At 46.4% G+C, this 20,084-nt stretch overlaps 1 protein-coding gene and 6 gene segments (V, D, J or C); all 7 read right to left on the bottom strand.

Moving 5' to 3' along the window:
- The window catches only part of LOC115457532 (immunoglobulin gamma-1 heavy chain-like), a 428,753-nt gene that overhangs the window by 96,207 nt on the left and 312,462 nt on the right, over positions 1–20,084 (bottom strand). Inside the window, exons 1-2 of one of the 2 annotated variants that reach the window (XM_030187001.1) lie at positions 11,473–11,560; positions 11,080–11,380 (exon numbers count right to left, since the gene is read on the bottom strand). The exons of the other annotated variant lie outside the window; for it this stretch is intronic. Of the exons in view, the coding sequence (XP_030042861.1) occupies positions 11,080–11,380; positions 11,473–11,518 (347 nt within the window). The 5' untranslated portion in view covers positions 11,519–11,560. Of the gene's footprint in view, positions 1–11,079; positions 11,381–11,472; positions 11,561–20,084 lie in introns of those variants that run through there. 2 annotated transcript variants of the gene reach the window in all.
- Positions 1–20,084, bottom strand: part of LOC115457535 — a 274,317-nt gene that overhangs the window by 61,068 nt on the left and 193,165 nt on the right.
- LOC115457538 overlaps positions 1–20,084 on the bottom strand; it is a 440,220-nt gene that overhangs the window by 272,299 nt on the left and 147,837 nt on the right.
- LOC115457534 overlaps positions 1–20,084 on the bottom strand; it is a 344,279-nt gene that overhangs the window by 180,703 nt on the left and 143,492 nt on the right.
- The window catches only part of LOC115457536, a 357,793-nt gene that overhangs the window by 201,647 nt on the left and 136,062 nt on the right, over positions 1–20,084 (bottom strand).
- The window catches only part of LOC115457537, a 367,844-nt gene that overhangs the window by 235,455 nt on the left and 112,305 nt on the right, over positions 1–20,084 (bottom strand).
- Positions 16,370–16,931, bottom strand: LOC115457539. The segment is given in 2 exon segments: positions 16,370–16,740; positions 16,833–16,931. Coding segments are annotated over 2 exon segments (411 nt in total).

Below are 20,084 nucleotides of genomic sequence, written 5' to 3'. Positions count from 1 at the left end.
AATGTAGTTAATGCTGCCGCCTAGTGAATGTTTATGTTACAAACTAGCCGTTAAGCCCGTTAAAACGGGCGAGATTTGTAATTCTAACCTCCATGTCCAGCAAACCTACTCTCTCCCCTGCCCTCCCTGCCCCCGATCCATGTCCAGCAACCCTGCTCTCTTCCCTGCCCTCCCCCTATATCCAACAGCCCTCCTGTCTCCCCTGGCCTCACCCCGTCCACCGACCCTCCTCTCTCTCCTGCCCTCCCCCTATATCGAGCAACCCTCCTCTTTCCCTTGGCCTCCCTCCCACCCTGTTCTCTGCCCTGCTCTCTCCCTATGTCCAGCAACCCTCCTCTCTCCCCCTGCCCTCCCCCCATGTCCAGCCACCCTCCTCTCTCCTGTACCCTCCCCTCCCCTCCATTGATCCATGTCCAGCAACCCCGCTCTCTCCCCTGCCTTCTCCCCCATGTCCACCAACCCTCCTCTCTCCCCTGCCCTCCCCCCATATCCAGCAACCCTCCTCTTTGCCCCACTCTGTTCTTTCTCCTGCCCTCCCCCCATGTCCAGCAACCCTCCTCTCTGCCCCTGCCCTCCCCACATGTCCAGCTACCCTCCTCTCTGCCCCTGCCCTCCCCCATGTCCAGCTATCCTCCTCTCTGCAGCTCCCTTCCCCCTCCATGCCTGGCCCCCTCCACTGACATGAGAGCACCTCTCACCTCCGTGTGAAGCTTCCACATGGAGGTGAGAGGCACTGTCATGTCAGTGCAGGGGGCCCGATACGGAGGGGGGAGGGAGCGGCGGCAACATCGGGGATGGGGGGGAGTGTGGAGGTTGGTGCGCGGCGATGTTCCTTTCCTTTGTGTCCAGCAGCAGCAGCAGCAGGCCGGTAGCGTCCATTTCCCTATCTGTTCCACCCTCTGATGTCATCACGTCTTGACGCAAGGGCGGGACAGAGAGGGAAGTCTGTACTGCGCATTTGCAGGTGAGTCGGTCACTTGTGTTTTATATGTTGACATTAATATTATTACAAATATGTGGATGAACATTATAAATACCTTTTAAAAATACCCTCTTAATATACATAAAAGAGTCTTTAAAACTTTGGAGTCATTTTTCTCAGAATTCCAATTTTTGGACAGTGATCATTCTTCCCTCTTAACCTTCAGGTGCATATTAGGTCTGGCCGCTAGATGTCACTCTTGTACAAGGTCTGAGAATCCTTCTACCCCCCCCCAGGAAGGGAGGAAAATCAAATGAGGCTCCCATAATAATACTCCTCGTTTGTAAATGGGAATTAGAGCTGTTCTGGTAACTTTTAACATTCTGACTTTATTTAAAAAACAAACAAACAAAAAATAGTACTTATTGGAGGTCGGGATAAATGCAACATCACCAATCGAAGAAACTCTTCCCTGGTTGAACTCTCATAGGGCTGTGTGGCAGGAAGCTTCATTTTTAAGGTAGAGAAACAGACACTCCATAGGGACAGGGAAATGGGACTTGATATACTGCCTTTCTATGGTTTCTGCAACTACATTCAAAGTAGTTTATATAGTATATACAGGTACTTATTTGTACCTGGGGCAACGGAGGGTTAAGTGACTTGCCCAGAGTCACAAGGAGCTGCAGTGGGAATCGAACCCAGTTCCCCAGGATCAAAGTCCACTGCACTAACCACTAGGCTACTCCTCCACTCATTCCACCAATAAGAGCCAACCTCATCAGTGATGTCACAATGGCTTAAAGTCCATTGCACTAACCACTAGGCTACTCCACTCATTCCACCAATAAGAGCCAACCTCATCAATGATGTCACAATGGCTTGATTGCCCAATACTTGGCTCACTTCTGATATTGTGATGTCATAAGGGAAAGGGAAATGGGACTTGATATACTGCCTTTCTGAGGTTTTTGCAACTACATTCAAAGTGGTTTACATATATACAGGTACTTACTTGTACCTGGGGCAATGGAGGGTTAAGTGACTTGCCCAGAGTCACAAGGAGCTGTAGTGGGAATCAAACTCGGTTCCACAGGATCAAAATCCACTGCACTAACCACTAGGCTACTCCTCCACATAGTTATTTCAATATGTGGTTGGGGAATACAGGGTTTTTGTATGACTAGGGAATGGCCATCTTGCACTGTGCTTCTTGCACAGTAATACATGGCCGTGTCTTCGATTTTAATACTACTGATCTCTAGGTGCACCATGCTGCTGGGATTGTCTCTGGAGATGGTCGTTCTTCCTTGAAGAGACTGGGCGTATCTCTTCTCGCTTCCGCTAGGAGCACTTATGAATGCCACCCATTCCAGTCCTTTCCCAGGAGCCTGCCTGACCCAGTGCATTCCATAGTCAGCAAATGTGTAACCGGACCCTTTACAACTCAGTCTGAGGGAATCTCCTGGCTTTCTAACTTCTGCTTCAGGCTGGGTCAGAACAGCTTCGCAATTGCCACCTAGAAATAAAAAAATATGTATACTTATATCTGCAGAGTACACACACAGAGAAATGAATCCTCTGTTTTATTATCTATTATGTAATTTACCGTTGGTCCAAAAGAGAAGATAGGAAAACACGAGTAAAAGCGCCATGTTTCTGTGAAGACAGGAAACTCGGAACCGCCACAACTGATTTTCACACCTTGATGTTGTATTTAATGGAAACAACCTGCGTCGAAATCAGGATTTTGCATGTATGGGGCTGAATTTGCACAGTGACTAAAAATAGAATCAGCCACGCAGATGAGTGTTGCAAACAAAATGAGAGGGAAGATCTGAATGAGCTCAGATCAATGCCAAGTTTGTGGTTGGGGGAGACCTATTTTATACTCAATATTTGTGATATAATTTCTGCTGTGCACAGTTTTAGTGAACTAATGCTCTGAGGGTCGAGATGACTGTTATTGAGGCAGCCTGTTGGTCACGTCAAGATAATATCCCACATGCATTTTGGAATCATTTAGATTCCTATGGGGCCCTTTTACTAACATGGTAACATAGTAGATGATGGCAGAGAAAGACCTGCACGGTCCATCCAGTCTGCCCAACAAGATAAACTCATATGTGCTACTTTATGTGTATACCTGACTTTGATTTGTATCTGCCATTTTCAGGGCACAGACCGTAGAAGTCTGCCCAGCACTAGCCCCGCCTCCCAACCACCAGCCCCGCCTCTCCCACCGGCTCTGCCAATGCGAGCCTAAATGGCGTTACTGCCTGACTACTGCATGGCTCTTGCAGCAATTTCATTTTTGGCGTGTGTCCGATACACGCGTCTGAAAAATATTTTTTATTTTTGGGCATGCGTCATGGACATGCGCCAAGTGGTATTTGGCACGCGTAGGCCATTACCGCCCGGTTACTGCGTGAGTCTGTACCGCTAGGTCAATGGCTGGCGGTAAGGTCTCAGACCCAAAATGGACGCGCGGCAATTTTCATTTTGCCGCACGTCCATTTTCAGCAAAAATGTTAAAAAGGCCTTTTTAACAGGGGCGCTAAAACAATGGATTGGTGCATGCCTGAAACCCGCGCCTATACCACCGCAAGCCATTTTTTAGCGCGTCTTTGTAAAAGGATCCCCATGTGTTTTAAAAGATCACTTACATCATATTTAAAGAACTTTTTTATTGGCCCAAAAAAGGTTATCTATAACCAAAAAAATGTTATTGCACTTCTAAGAGTCTTAACAAAACATAGAGCACTGGGTTCCAGAGTAGCTAATGCCAAACTGAACATAGTAACGTGGTAACCTAGTAGATGACGGTAGAGAAAGACCTGTATGGTCCATCCAGTCTGCCCAACAAGATAAACTCATATATGCTACTTTATGTGTATACCTGACCTTGATTTGCATCTGCTATTTTCAGGGCACAGACCGTAGAAGTCTTGCCCAGCACTAGCCCCGCCTCCCAACCACTAGCCCCGCCTCCCCCACCGGCTCTGCCACCCAATCTCCACTAAGGATTCCTTTATGTTTATCCCACGCATTTTTGAACTCTGTTACCTTTTTCATCTGCACCACCTCCCGCGGGAGGGCATTCCAAGTATCCACCACTCTCTCTGTGAAAAAATACTTCCTAACATTTTTCTTGAGTCTGCCCCCCTTCAATCTCATTTCATATCCTCTCGTTCCACCACCTTCCCATCTCCGGTAAAGGTTAGTTTGCGGATTAATATGTTTCAAATATTTGAACGTCTGTATCATATCACCCCTGTTTCTCCTTTCCTCCAGGGTATACATGTTCAGGTCAGCAAGTCTCTCCTCATACGTTTTGTAATGCAAATCCCATACTATTCTCGTAGCTTTTCTTTGCACTGCTTCAATTCTTTTTACATCCTTAGCAAAACACAGCCTCCAAAACTGAACACAATACTCCAGGCGGGGCCTCACCAACAACTTATACAGGGGCATCAACACCTCCTTTCTTCCGCTGGTCACACCTCTCTCTATACAGATCTCTCTATAAAGATCTCAGAGAAAAAATGGAAATTTCAGAAGTGGTGTTACATAGAAATGAGAATTACTGGGATTAGGAGAGGTGAATTAAGGGACAATATTTGTCTCAGTAGGATGGAAACAGTCATAGGCCTCCAATAAAGCTAAGGTGTGTGTGTGTGGGGGGGGGGGGGGGGGGAGTATTTTACTAAGCCTCGGTACTGTTTTTAGCTCGTGGGAGCTATAGGTGTCTCAGCATTTACCGCCAGCTGATTTCTACCGTGAGCTAAAAACTCTTCCTCAGTTTAGTAAAAGGTGCAGAGAAGGGCGACGAAAATGATAAAGGGGACGGGACGACTTCCCTATGAAGAAAGGCTGAAGTGGCTAAGACTCTTCAGCTTGGAGAAAAGACGGCTGAGGGGAGATATGATAGAGGTCTATAAAATAATGAGTGGAGTGGAACGGGTAGATGTGACACGTCTGTTTACGCTTTCCAAAAATACTAGGACTAGGGGGCATGCAATGAAGCTACAAAGTAGTAAATTTAAAACAAATCGGAGAAAATATTTTTTCACTCACCGTGTAATTAAACTCTGGAATTCGTTGCCAGAGAATGTGGTAAAGGCGGTCAGCTTAGCGGAGTTTAAAAAGGGTTTGGATGGCTTCCTAAAGGAAAAGTCCATAGACCGTTATTAAATGGACTTTGGGAAAATCCACTATTTCTGGGATAAGCAGCATAAAATGTTTTGTACTTTTTTGGGATCTTGCCGGGTATTTGTGACCTGGATTGGCCACTGTTGGAAACAGGATGCTGGGCTCGATGGACCTTTGGTCTTTCCCAGTATGGCAATACTTATGTACCCTCTAAGTGAACTATAGATATATGAACTCTATTGATATATGAATAGATGAGGGTTAACACTGATTTTTCTCTGATGTTTTTTGTTGTTGTGGTGGATTTGTTTTCTCAGATTTTGTTGCAAATCATTTTTGGCACATTATTTAAAAGTTGAATTTTTTTTTCTTTGACCTTTGGATGGGGCCAGTTTTCCATCAGGTAGCCGACTGTTTGTGGTGCTTTTTTTTCTCCACCAGTTTTTACTCATTTGTTATTAATTTTTGTGGGCTTTTGAAGAGCTACGTGACTGAGTGAAACATCCGGTAAAACATTAATTATTGAGTTGATGTGCAAAACAAACCCATTTGGAGACAGAGAAATCCCCTCTGTGTATAATCCTAGTAGAGAACTGAGCGGGTCTTTTACTAAGGCTCGCTAGCATTTTTAGCGTGTGCTAAAAATAAGGACATGCGAAATGTTAGAGTTACCCATATATTTAAGTACGTAAGTAATGCCACACTGGGAAAAGACCAAGGGTCCATCGAGCCCAGCATCCTGTCCACGACAGCGGCCAATCCAGGCCAAGGGCACCTGGCGAGCTTCCCAAATGTACAAACGTTTTATACAAGTTATTCCCGAAATTGTGGATTTTTCCCAAGTCCATTTAGTAGCGGTTTCTGGACTTGTCCTTTAGGAAACCGTCTAACCCCTTTTTAAACTCTGCCAAGCTAACCACCTTCACCACATTCTCCGGCAACGAATTCCAGAGTTTAATTACGCGTTGGGTGAAGAAAAAGTTTCTCCGATTTGTTTTAAATTTACTACACTGTAGTTTCATCGCATGCCCCCTAGTCCTAGTATTTTTGGAAAGCGTGAACATAAGTACATAAGTAATGCCATACTGGGAAAAGACCAAAGGTCCATCGAGCCCAACATCCTGTCCACGACAGCGGCCAATCCAGGCCAAGGGCACCTGGCGAGCTTCCCAAACGTACAAACATTCTATACATGTTATTCCTGGAATTGTGGATTTTTCCCAAGTCCATTTAGTAGCGGTTTATGGACTTGTCCTTTAGGAAACCGTCCAACCCCTTTTTAAACTCTGCCAAGCTAATCAATGTGCTAGCGTTTATCACACGCTAATGATTAGCTCACCCTAAAACTGCTGGCGCACCTTTGTAAAAGGACCCCAGAACCAGTGTTCACTGTCTGTGCAAAAGTACATCAAAAAACAGAATAAAGGGATTTGTAGATAGACTTTACTTGCTCAATATGCATTCAATTTCACTTGAAATGTCTGCGGTTTATATATTTATTTACTGGGATTTATTAACCGCCTTTATGAAGAGATTCACCCCAGACATTGTACAGCACATCTAGTTTAACATAAAAATGTACAGTTTTGTTAACATCATAACAACAGTAAAGTGACGTGATGTAAATATAATAATTGAGGTAAACATGTTTAGAATGAATTCTATCATTTTCAAGCATTTGTTTAATGGAAAAGCATGGGGAAAAGTTAAGGTCCGGTTAAGAGAGATTCATTTTTTAACTGAAAGCAGGCTAAAAGGAAAAAAAAATGTTTGCTTTTAAGCAATGGACACTCTGTATGCAAATCTGTCTGATACATATATAATGTGGATGTCCTGAGAACCAGACTCGCTAGGGGGCGCTGCAGGACAAGCTGATGAACGCTTGTAGAAGCTCAGCAGTGTAGTGTAAAGTCATTATAATACGAAATAAAATTCTCAGCCAGACTCCTCAGTCATGGGTTTTCTTAGACATTGGACTTCCCCCTATAATCCCACTCCTCCCAGTTCACGATCGCTCCCTCTGTCCTTGCTTTATCTATCTGTTTATCCCTCAGCCATAACTCCAAAGGAGAAATCCAAACTGAAGGGGGCATTTGAGAGAACATTTGCTCCCCTCTCTTTCTCTCTCGGGTGTCTATTCATAGGTGTAATCAGGGCTTTTTTTTTGAGGGGGTACTTGGGGGGGTACTGAGTACCGGCACCTTTTCCTTTGTCTGCTAAAATTGGCCCATGGTCCCCAAGTTTTAATGAAAGAGCTCAGGCTCTACACACCAATTCTGTCTTGTCATAGATTCTGTGACTGGTTGCAGGGGGCCTGGCTATTGTGGGGTGGGTCCCTCAGTGATCGCTCCACCTCTGAAGGGTGGCCTGGCATTTGAGTACCGGCACCTTTTTTGCTAGAACAAATGCACTGGGTGTAATTAACACTTTCAAAATGTTTATCAGTGTTTTCATGCCATAGATATTATTTCTGAGTGCTTTTCCCCACTGAAATCAAATATCTACATTTGTGCCAGAAAACTCACTGTCGACATTCCCTCTGAGGTGCCCAGGGAGAGAGATTGAGGGTAAATTCTATAAGTACATAAGTAATGCCACACTGGGAAAAGACCAAGGGTCCATCGAGCCCAGCATCCTGTCCACGACAGCGGCCAATCCAGGCCAAGGGCACCTGGCGAGCTTCCCAAACGTACAAACATTCTATACGTGTTATTCCTGGAATTGTGGATGTTTCCCAAGTCCATTTAGTAGCGGTTTATGGACTTGTTCTTTAGGAAACCGTATAACCCCTTTTTAAACTCTGCCAAGCTAACCGCCTTCACCACTTTCTCCGGCAACAAATTCCAGAGTTTAATTACACGTTGGGTGAAGAAAAATTTTCTCCGATTTGTTTTAAATTTACTACACTGTAGTTTCATCGCATGCCCCCTAGTCCTAGTATTTTTGGAAAGCGTGAACAGACGCTTCACATCCACCTGTTCCACTCCACTCATTATTTTATATACCTCTATCATGTCTCCCCTCAGCCGTCTCTTCTCCAAGCTGAATAGCCCTAGCCTCCTTAGTCTTTCTTCATAGGGAAGTCGTCCCATCCCCGCTATCATTTTAGTCGCCCTTCGCTGCACCTTTTCCAATTCCACTATATCTTTCTTGAGATGCGGCGACCAGAATTGAACACAATACTCAAGGTGCGGTCGCACCATGGAGCGATACAACGGCATTATAACATCCTCACACCTGTTTTCCATACCTTTCCTAATAATACCCAACATTCTATTAATACCCAACATTCAAGCTTTGCTATTTCCAAACCGCTTATTAACTCTTATACCCTCCCTTTAACCAGCCTACAGAGACCTGCACCTCCTTTGTTCTTCCCCCCCCCCCCCACCTTTTCTATATACTTTATTATTTATTAAGAATTGATTATAAACTGCCTAGGAAGGCTGCCTAGGAAGGCCATCACACAGTGGTCGGTATATCAACATGCAAATAAATAATGCTTTTCTTTACAGAATATGAGTACTAGTTACAGTGTATCACACCGAGGTTTCATATATTTCTATTTGCTTCAGATGGGAGGGTTGTGTTCTCAGTGAGAAAGTGGAAGGAAGCACCTGCCGGAGGCAGTAAATCGCTGTCCTGTCTCAAGGGTTACTGGACTGGGGGAATGTTTGGCAGATTTATCCTCACAGCTTCCTTTCTGTTACTTAAAACCAACTGTTATTGGGTAATGGTTACAGTATATCCAGGTACTGCTAATAGAAGAATTAAGGAGATATTTTTCCTCCATGTTGCAATTTGTTATTGGGCAACGTCAAGCCTTGAAAGTAAAGAACAAAGTATCTATTGATTGTGTAAGAAAAGTTACATTATTCTCAACTAAAGGCCACATATAATACCTTTAATCTTTTTGTTGCCAAAAAAGAATGAACTCCCATTGACCTTCAAGTGCACTCAATCTGCAGCCCCCCATTACCTCTCTACCCTCCTCTCCCCCTATGTTCCCACCCGTAACCTCCGCTCTCAGGACAAATCACTCCTATCTGTACCCTTCTCCACCACCGCTAACTCCAGACTCCGCCCCTTCTGCCTCGCATCACCTTATGCCTGGAACAGACTTCCCGAGCCCATACGCCATGCGCCCTCCCTGCCCATTTTCAAGTCCTTACTCAAAGCCCATCTCTTCTCCCTTGCTTTTGGCGCCTAACCACCTTCCCTATTCATGATACCTACACTGACTACATAGTTTGTTACCTTTAGATTGTAAGCTCTCTTGAGCAGGGACTGTCCTTCCCCATGTTTAAACTTGTACAGCGCTGCGTAACCCTAGTAGCGCTTTAGAAATGCTAAGTAGTAGTAGTAGAGGCCATGTACTGGGGTGTGAGGGAGACCCCCCAAGACGAGGCCATGTACTAGGGTGGGGGGAGACCCCCAGACGAGGCCAGGTACTGGGGTGTGAGGAGGGAGACCCCCCCAGACGAAGCTGTGTACTAGGGTGGGGGGAGACAGCCCCAGATGAGGCCATGTACTGGGTTGTGAGGGAGACCCCCCCAAGACGAGGCCATGTTCTTATCTGTTCCCTTCTCCACCACCGCCAACTCCAGACTCCGCCCCTTCTGCCTCGCATCACCTTATGCCTGGAACAGACTTCCTGAGCCCATACGCCATGCGCCCTCCCTGCCCATCTTCAAGTCCTTACTCAAAGCCCATCTCTTCTCCCTTGCTTTTGGCACCTAACCACCTTCCCCATTCCTGATACCTACACTGACTACATAGTTTGTAACCTTTATATTGTAAGCTCTCTTGAGCAGGGACTGTCCTTCCCCTTGTCTAAACTTGTACAGCGCTGCGTAACCCTGGCAGCCCCTCGGCAGCCCCCCGCCTCCATATGAGGGGAGGGGAAACAGGATCTGGGTTAAGAAGCGCTCTCGCAGCTCGTCGGGGTAGCTCCTGTAAATGACAGACGGTGCGGGAGTGATCTTTGACGCGGCACGTCAGTCACTCTTCATTTATATAGTAAGATGCTTACGCTGCATATTTCTACAAAGTGCAAAACTTTGCGGCGGTTTAGTCAACAGGCCTCGTTGAGATTTTGCAGCAGGGTTTATCACTGTGCCACTCCTGCACCTTTTGCACAGTAATATGCAACAAGACCAAGTCTGAGATGGAAAAAAAGGAGCCCCGATGGATGGCTAGATATGGACTGATTAATTAAACATTTGCCAGATTCATGGATGATCGAAGAAACTCTTCTAGATGTGTGGTTGACCTTCAAAACTGCTCTATATATGGGATCCCTTTTTTCCTTTTATCTAATCTAAACAAAAATGGGTTCTTATATCTCATGAAGCTGTCCTTTTACTAAGGTGCACTAGAAAGTGGACGGTGCTGGGGTTAGCCCCGGACCCTTTCTAGCATGGCTGAAAAATGGTTGTGGTTGGCTTTTTTTGTAATGGCCATGTGCTAATTTCCCTGGTAGCACGTGGCCATTCCCGCTGGGAACCCTTACCTCTGCCTATTTAGAAGACGGTAAGAGATCCCATGCTACTCCTGTAGTAATCGGGTAGAGGACGGAAACGAGTCTCCCTTTTGGAGGTCTGGATTATATACTCAAAAACTAATGAGCGTTACGCACTACTCACGACCACTCTACTTCTTATGCAGGATATGAACTTTCTATATTTGATTGTCTAACTTACTCTATAATCTACTCTATAATTTATGAACTTTAATGCAAAGCTACTTTGTAATTTACCTTCTCATTTACGAACTCTAATGCGATATCACTTTGTATTTCTCAACCCGGAAACGGCGATCGCCACTCCGGCACAATGTAAGTCACATTGAGCCTGCAAATAGGTGGGGAAATGTGGGATACAAATGCAACAAACAAACAAATAAAAATGTATTTTTAGATTAAAGTCGAGTTTTCCTGTCTTCAGTCTGCAGAGAGTTCTCTTGAGCAGTTTCTGTAGGGGATCTTCCTTCCTTCCTCACACTGTGCTCTTGCACAGTAATAGGTGGCCGTGTCTGCAGCTGTCGTGCCTCTCACTTGTAAGTAGGTCTCGTACTTGGAATTGTCTCTGGTGATGGTTAATCTGCTTTGCAGAGATGGTGCATAGTTTGTGCTTCCACTGCTGTAGATCTCTCCCAACCATTCCAGTCCTTTCCCGGGAGGCTGCCGGATCCATGCTAACCAGCTACCACTGAAGCCAGAAGAGAATTTACAGGTCACTCTGAGAGTCTCTCCAGGCTTTAGAACTCCGGGACCAGATTCCTGTAAATTATTTTGAGAATGGACACCTACACAAAATAAGGATTGGTTTACTAGAGTGTCACACAAGCATTCATTGCTTAAGACAAATAAAAGTGATTTTTTTTTCTTGAATACTTACGTGACAGAACACCAAACAGAAAAAGAGAAATGCACAAGGGCTTCATTTTGAATTTAGTTAAGGAACCTGCTGGGTGTCAGCAGCCCTGCAAGTTCGGATCAGATGTGGAGGAAGGTGGAGGCGTCTATTTACAGAGGACACACGGTTACCCTCTAATATTTGCAAATCACATGCAAAATACACCCTGATTTAAAAAGGCACAGGGAGAGGAGGCCCTCAGTTGTCTTGTGGTGATGTACTGGGAATAAACAAAGGAGTTTTGTAGCAATCGGTGATTGTTAAATATGCCAGAAAACACTCCGTGAAAATAAAATAGCAAGATTCTCTTTCTTTAGGGAAGTTCACTTTTTATCATTTTTATTTTTATGTGCTGATAAATTTTGTTGCATTCATGTAAACATTTTTATACAGTTTTTTTAGACTGACAGCGTTGTCCTTGCTGATTAGGCTCTCGGAGCAATTGAGACTCCATTCCATATCAAAGGTGCTAAACACTACCACCTACAATTTTTGATCAGGATTAGCTGACCCCTGAGGCAGGCGCCAGTGCGCCGAAACATGGCCCGTGTCGGGTCTATCTGTCAATTAATAAATAAGAGACTTTGATCATCTCAATCCTGAAGGCCCAGTGTTGTTTCTGTATTATTTTGTATGCTGTTTTACCCTCTCTTTTGTGTCTGTATACAGTAAATATGACACTTTCAGGAATTTTACTGCTTCGTGTGATGTCTCCAGTTCTCTCTTAGGGGCCCTTTAATTAAAGGGTCGGCACATTGCAACAGGCTTTGCCATGTGCTCCACCTCCAGTACACGTCATTTCCATAGCTAGTGGTTATTAGGGAAAAATATTACCACAGGGGGTTACCCTACAGAGACTTACCAGCATGGAGAACCCTTTAGTGTCCATTGCTCCCGTAATAAGCCATGTGGGAACAGATTGATGGGAACATTGGACACTAAAGGGTTAACTGGTAATAACACAGCAGATAACTGGGAACAATTAATGCCTGGGTGGCCTGACCATTAGGCTGCCTGAGGTGGGGGCCTCAGGCGGCGCTCTTCAGGAGTGGCATACTCTTCGGGGGGGGGGGGGGGAGCGGCATCTCCCCCTTTGTGGCGTTTACCTGTTTCATCACGTTTCAAACCCGGCAGCGATTCCCATACGCTGCTCTGCCGCCAGCACCCGCCTCTTCCCTTTACTGAGGCCGCCTCTCTGATGTAACTTCCTGTTTCGTCAGAGGCTCAGGCAGCCGCAGTAAAGAGAAGAGGTGGGTGCCGGTGGCAGGGCAGCATATGGGAAACCCCCCCCCCCCCAGCTGAAGAAATCAGGAGCCATCTTGATTCAACCAAAGACAACTGTGAAAGTCATCTACTCCGGTTCCTTCCAGTTGCCCTAGAGGAACAGAAAGTAACCTTGTAACACTGGACTAACGGAAGCTACCCTGGGGGGGGGGGGGGGGGTTGTGTTCTCAGTGACAATGTGGAAGGAAGCATCCGCCAGGAGGGCAGTAAATCTCCGTCCTGTCTCAGGGGTTCACTAAACTGGGAAAATGTTTGGCAGATTTCTCATCACAACTTCCTTTGAGCTATTTGGGCATCAAGATGTCAGGAAACGTTTCGTTTCTGTTACTTAAACCAGCGCCTGGCGTTATTAGTAATGTCAGCCTTGATAGTAAAGGGAAAAGTATCGTTTGTGATACAAAAAAAATACATTGTTATCAAAGGCCACATATAAAATCTTTGGTTTTGCTGTTGTTGTTGCCAAATTAGAATGTGATTGATTGCATTTAGCTGGGTTTAGAACATAAGAATAGCTGTATTTTGTCAGACCAATGGTCCATCTAGTCCAGTAACCTGCTTCCAACAGTGGCCAATCTAGGTCATAAGTACTTGGAAGAAACTCAGTGGTTCTAATCCCACCGGCTCTTTTAACAAACCCAGCCAGTCAGGTTTTCAGATATACAAATATACTCAGCTATTTCCTCGGTATTTGTACGAGTTCACCCTTCCTTCCTCACATTGTGTATCTCATACAGTAATAAGTGGCCGTGTCTTCAGTTTTCATGTCCCTCATTTCTAAATAAAATTCGTTCTTGGAGATGTCTTTGGAGATAGCTAACCGGCTTTGGAGAGAGGGGTTGGACCATGTGCGTCCAACCACATTTACATAGATCAACCATTCCAGTGTTTTCCCAGGAGGCTGCCGGATCCAGCCCCAGTAGGTGTCACTGCCAACACTGTAACCGGTGACTTTACAGGTCACTCTGAGAGTGGCTGAAGGTGTCACAGCTCCAGGACCAGATTCCACCAGGGTAATTTGAGAAAGAACACCTAGAAAAAGGAGAAAGAGACACACATTAAACTCATTGCAAAAGTTTAGAGCTGTTTTCTGTGCTTGTAAAGAATACCCACGTGAAGAGAGGGTCAGTAGCAAGAGAAGGGCAGAAAGAGATTTCATGATTGGATCCTGAGACCAGAACCTAAACTGGCTCCCTGTGAAGGGCTGGGAAGGTAAACCCTTATTTGAATAGAAAGTGAGCGCACTCATTTGCATGAAACCCAGAGAAAGGAGATTTGTCTTTAAAAGGGCGGAGTCGTCCCACTTCAGAGTCAAATCTACCCGTTACTGAAATCAGCTGATATACAGTGCAGAAGACATTTTAACATTAAAGGGATGGTGAAAATGTGAAATTAGAAATACCAGGTATCTCATCCCCGCATTTATATTTTGTGATTCTTACGCTGCCACCAGGCTACAGAAAGGTTATTGGAAGAGGTATAGGAGGGAGATTTTGAAGCCTCTCGTGCGTCTGTCTATCCGTTTTGTTCCTCCCCACCTCCGAATCGTGTCCGCATGCGTGCGAAATTTAATTGATTAATACGCCGATTAATGCCCATAATTGAACTTTAACAATGAATTATGGGTGCTAATTGCCATCAATTAAAACTTATGTGCCTATATTTACGTCCCCAGATCTGTGTGCAAAAATTACGCATGGCTCCAAAATGGAGGTGCAGAGGGAGGGTCATAAGCAGATTGGGGGCAATCTGTGCCCTAATTTAGGGACAGGGATTCACGCCAGGGTTCCATTGTTATAAATATTTTTGCCCAGTGGTGTGCTGGAGCCGGCTTGCATGGCTCGCGAGTTTTTCAGAATTTTGGAAGCCGGTTGTTAAAGTAAGCCCAGTGGCGATCCTAGGTCGGCTGCCACCCGGGGCGGATCGCCGCTGCGCACCCCCCTCCTGGGGTGCAGCGGTATCCGTCCCCCCCCAGGGTGCAGCATGACACCTCCCCCCCCAGCACAATGACCCCCACTCCCCAGCGCATCAAGCCTCCCTCCCCCTCCGGGTGCATTCTTGGCTGCTGGAGGGTGCAGAGAGCAGCTGCGCGCCTGTCGGCTCCCTGCTCCCTACCGAAACCTGGACCAGTGTCCGCCGTGGCACAAAGAGGACCGAGCGACTTAAATAACGGAAGCAGCAAAACGTCAAAGCAAAGATAAGTGCTGGTTTGACCTATAATCGGGACAATAGTCTGTGAAGATATAAACTGTAAACAAACAGGAGGGAGAAGGAGGTTTTTGGAGCCTATGATGACAGCAAGCACTCCAACGAATTGATAGCCATAGAGCTATGATTTGGGAGTCTGTTGAGGTTTTTTCCTCCATATAAGAGAACATAGATTTTGAAGTTTAGAGCTTAGGATTTAAAAGAGATAGTACTAAGTAAATTTATCCTAGGAGATGCTAACACTGAGAGCAATTAGGTGTTTCTAGCTTTTTAAAAAATGGGCCAGGAAATGGGCATGCGCTAAAATTAAAACCAGCAGGCACCAATTTACGGTCTGAGCCCTAATCACCACCCATTGAGGGCTCACGCGCTACCCACATGGTAACCAAGCAGCCCATGCCAATTGCTGATTACTGCCAGGAATGTCCCTTGCGGTAGAAACTTATTTTCCACTGCGGGATTCGGCATGCGCCAGACTCGGAATTACCGCCAGGCATATGCGCTATCCCGGAAGTAGTGCTGATTTGACATGCACTATCTGCACTTTAACCCCCCCCCCCCCTGCAGCTTAGTAAAAGGCCCTGTGAAAAAAAAAAATACATCCAGGCACATTTTGACTGGTGAACTTAGGTCGCCCTCTTCAGGATTAATCATTCATTTCAATCTCTTTTCATCCTAAATATTGGTGGTTAGAGTCAGAGGTTGTTGAAAACAAGGGAAGGCAGGGTTAAAATCCTGTGTCTGTAGTTGCTGCTCCTTGTGATCTTGATTTGGGGGGGGGGAGGCTTGGTGGGGAGCTTGAGTGGGGGATTGCAACTCAGGGGGCTTGGTGGGGGCTGAAACATGGAGGGCTTGAGTGGGGGCTACAATTTTTTTTTTTGGGGGGGGGCTTGGGTCAGAGGCCTCAACTTGGAGGGGTATTTGGTGGAGGGAACCGGAAGTCTGGGGGGACCCTCAGGTAGTGGCCCAGGAGCATTCGGTTGCTATTTTGTGAGTAGTAAAATAACCCCAGCAGTAAACTGGGTTTATTTTTCTGTGGTTTTTGGGCTCTAACATGACTTGTGATATATCACCACGTTGCATTAGGGTGTTTACATAGTAATGAGATGCAAATCATGCATTTATATATATTGCATCTCATTACTAACACTGCTTGTTCAATCCCCCTTTAGTGTATGTGAAAAAATTCAAATGTGCACAAAAACCTTTTTAACATGAATGTGTGAAGCAAATGAAAAAGTATCTGAAAAGCAGATAAAATGGCACAAGTTACCCCCCCCCCAAAAAAAAACAAAAAAACAATTTCCCTCCTAGTTTTATTGTTGAAGTCTCTTTTGGAGGTCTGGATTCCATGCTCACAAATGTATCTTTAGATAAGAGTTCAGTTTTCCTGTCTTCAGTCTGCGGAGAGTTCTGTTGAGCAGTTTCTGTAGGGGATCTTCCTTCCTTCCTCACACTGTGCTCTTGCACAGTAATAGGTGGCCGTGTCTGCAGCTGTCGTGCCTCTCACTTGTAAGTAGATCTCGTACTTGGAATTGTCTCTGGTGATGGTTAATCTGCTTTGCAGAGATGGTGCATAGTTTGTGCTTCCACCGCTTGAGATCTCTCCCAACCATTCCAGTCCTTTCCCGGGAGGCTGCCGGATCCATGCTAACCAGCTACCACTGAAGCCAGAAGCGAATTTACAGGTCACTCTGAGAGTCTCTCCAGGCTTTAGAACTCCAGGACCAGATTCCTGTAAATTATTTTGAGAACGGACACCTACACAAAATAAGGATTGGTTTACTAGAGTGTCGCACAAGCGTTCATTTCTTAAGACAAATAAAAGTGATTTTTTTTTCTTGAATACTTACGTGACAGAACACCAAACAGGAAAAGAAAAATGCACAAGGGCTTCATGATGAATGCAGTTAAGGAAACTACTGGGATTCAGCAGCCTTTGCAGGGTCGGATCAGATGTGGAGGAAGCTGGAAGCGCCTATTTACGGAAGGTGCATCATGGTTACGCTCTAGCATTTGCAAATCACATGCAAAAAGACGCCCTGATTTAAAAAGGCACAAGGAGAGGAGATCCCCAGTCATCTTGTACCAACGTACTAGGAATAAACAAAGGCGCTTTGTAACAATGATTGTTGAATATGTCTGAAAAACACTTCATGAAAATAAAGTAGAAACATTTTATTTCCCTGGAGAACAGAAGTACACTTTTTACCTTTATACACTGATATATTTTCTTGAATTTATGAGAATATTTTTATACAGTATTGATTAAGGGCAGTGACGATCCTAGGTCGGCTGCCACCCGGGGCGGATTGCCGATGCGCCCCCCCCTCCCAGGTGCAGCATGACACCCCCCCCTGGCGTATCAACCCCCCCCTCCCGGGTGCATACTGAGCTGCTGGGAGCAGCTGCCCCGGAACAGGAAGAGGGAGCAGGGAACCAGCGGAGCTGACAGGTGCACGGCTGCTCTCTGCACCCCTCCAGTGGCCTGCACCCGGGGCGCACCACCCCCACTGCCCCGCCCTTGGTACACCACTGATTAAGGGGTCTCTTTACTAAGGCATGCTAATGGATTTAGTGCCTGCTAAAGATTGACAGATGCTGACTGCCATGCAGCCCTTAGGACTATAATGGGATAAATGGCATTTACAGTGGTGTACTGAGGGCGGGGCGGTGGAGGCGGTCCACCCCGGCTGCCGGCTCTGCTGGTTCCCTGCTCCCTCTGCTGTTACTTCCTGTTCCTGGGCAGAGGGAGCAGGGAACCACAGAGCCGACAGCCGCATGGCTGCGCCCAGAACCACAGCAGATAAGAAGAGTGCAACCGAGGGGGGAGGCTTGGAGGTGATGTGCAGGGGTGGGGGTGTTGTGCTGCACCCGGGGGGGATGACGGATGATGCTGCACCCAGGGGTGGGTGCAGCAGCGATCCACCCCGGGTGGCGGCCGACCAAGGAACGCCACTGGGAATTTAGCTCATGCTTATCATTAGTGAGCGCTAAATCCATTAGAATGCCCTAGTAAAAGGGCCCCTCAGTAAAGATGATATTATTCAAGAATTTTACTGCTTGATGTGATGTCTCCAGTTCTCTCTTAGTGTCCTCTTTTGCCAATGGTGATAAAAGGACGACTTCCCTATCAGCTTGGAGAAAAGGCGGCTGAGGGGAGATTTGATAGAGGTCTATAAGATAATGAGTGGAATGGAATGGGTCGATGTGGAGCGTCTGTTTACGCTTTCCAAAAATACTAGGACAAGGTGGCATGCGATGAAGCTGCAGTGTGGTAAATTTAAAACGAGTCGGAGGAAATTTTTCTTCACTCAATGCGTAGTTAAACTCTGGAATTTGCTGCCAGAAAAGGTGGTTAAGGCGGTTAACTTAGCGGACTTCAAAAAAGGGTTGGACGGCTTCCTGGAGGAAAAAGCCATAGAATGTTATTGAATGGACGAGGGAATAATACAGTATTTCTAGGACGGGCGGGACAAATTGCTTGTTCTTTTGGCCGCTGTTGGTGACAGGGTGCTGGGCTCAATGGACCCTTGGTCTGTCCCAGCATGGCAATGCTTATGTACTTAGGTGGCATCAGCGTGCGGGTTTGTTACACGCCGAGGCCCCCTTTTCCACCACCCGGGAAAAGGTATTTCTGTGCTGGGAAATACCTTTTACTGGGTACATTTGCTGCGTGGCCATTTCTTGGGGGAGCCTGGCGGTAACCGTGTAGCACACGGCGCTGCCCAATTACCACCGGGTAAACATCCATGTGCAAATCTGGTCGTATTCTGTATTTGTGTGTGCAATTTACTTCATAAGCCAATCGGTGCCAATCATTCTCGCTTAACAAGCAATTATTGACACTAATTGGCATTGATTAGAATTTATGTGCGCAATTAGTTAAGCGTATTCTGGAAAGTGGTGGAAAGCGTATTCTGGAAATTCTAACGTGCGCTACCAAGAATGGGGCATGTCCATGGGCATTCTGAAAATCTACGTGCTGGCTCCGTGTCTAATGTAGGCACTGGTAATTTTCACCAAGTTTTGCTAGGCATAAGTGTCTACGCCTAGAATTAGGCGCAGGCATGGCCATTAGGCGAATTCCATAAACAATGCCTAAATCTAGGCGTGGTTTGTAGAATACGCCTAGGCGGAAATATTTTTGGTACAGATTTTGGGTGCTTAATTGATAGTCTTCTTTATAGACCAGGGGCGTAGCCAGACTTCAGCGGGAGGGGGGGGGGTCCAGAGCCTGAGGTGAAGGGGCACATTTTAGCTCCCCCTAGCACCGCTGACCCCCCCACCATTTTTGACCCCCCCCCACCACCACTACCACCAACTTTGACCCCCCTGGCAACGACCCTTTCGACCCCCACTCCCGTCACCAACCCTCCCCCACCGCCGCCGTCACCATTGGGCACTTTTGCTGGTGGAGGACCCCAACCCCCGCCAGCCGAAGTCCTCTTCTTCCGGCGCGGCCACGTTGCTGGCTGATGTGCAAGGCTTTGTTCTGGTTCTGCAGGACGTCAGACTCACAGAACCAGAATGAAGCCTTGCACCGGAAGAGGACCTCGGCTGGCGGGGGTTGCGGTCCCCTGCCAGCCAAGGTAGCCGATGGTGGGGGAGGGTTGGCGGCGGGAGGGGGAGTCAAGAGGGTCGTCGCAGGGGGGGGGGTCCAGGGTCAAATCTATGGGGGCCCACATAGCTCCGCCCCTGTTATAGACTTGCCCCCTTAGGGCCAGATTCTATATATGGCGACCCAAAAGATCTGCATGGAAAAAATTTCCGCCCAGGCGTATTCTATAGGTGATGCCTAGATTTAAGTGCGATATATAGAATACACTTAGTAGTCGATATCCCAGCCCCTAAAACTATGCACATCCATTAACACCAATGAAAATGTGGCATAAATCCCAGTGCGTAGATTTACGCGCACTGAGCCATATTCTATAACTACGCATGTAAATTTTGGAACACCCATGAAATACCCATTTCCCTGCCCATAACCACACCCCTTTTGAATTGCGTGCATTAGAATTTAGGTGCAGTACATTACAGAATACACTTACCCCCCCCTCCCCCCCTGTTTACTAAGCTGCACTACCGGACCACCAGGGAAG

This window comes from Microcaecilia unicolor, chromosome 14 (assembly GCF_901765095.1).
Source record: "Microcaecilia unicolor chromosome 14, aMicUni1.1, whole genome shotgun sequence".
In the NCBI taxonomy this organism is placed as follows: domain Eukaryota; kingdom Metazoa; phylum Chordata; class Amphibia; order Gymnophiona; family Siphonopidae; genus Microcaecilia; species Microcaecilia unicolor.
The sequence above is the reverse complement of the archived record's forward strand: the minus strand, read 5'-3'. Positions and strand labels throughout refer to the sequence as shown.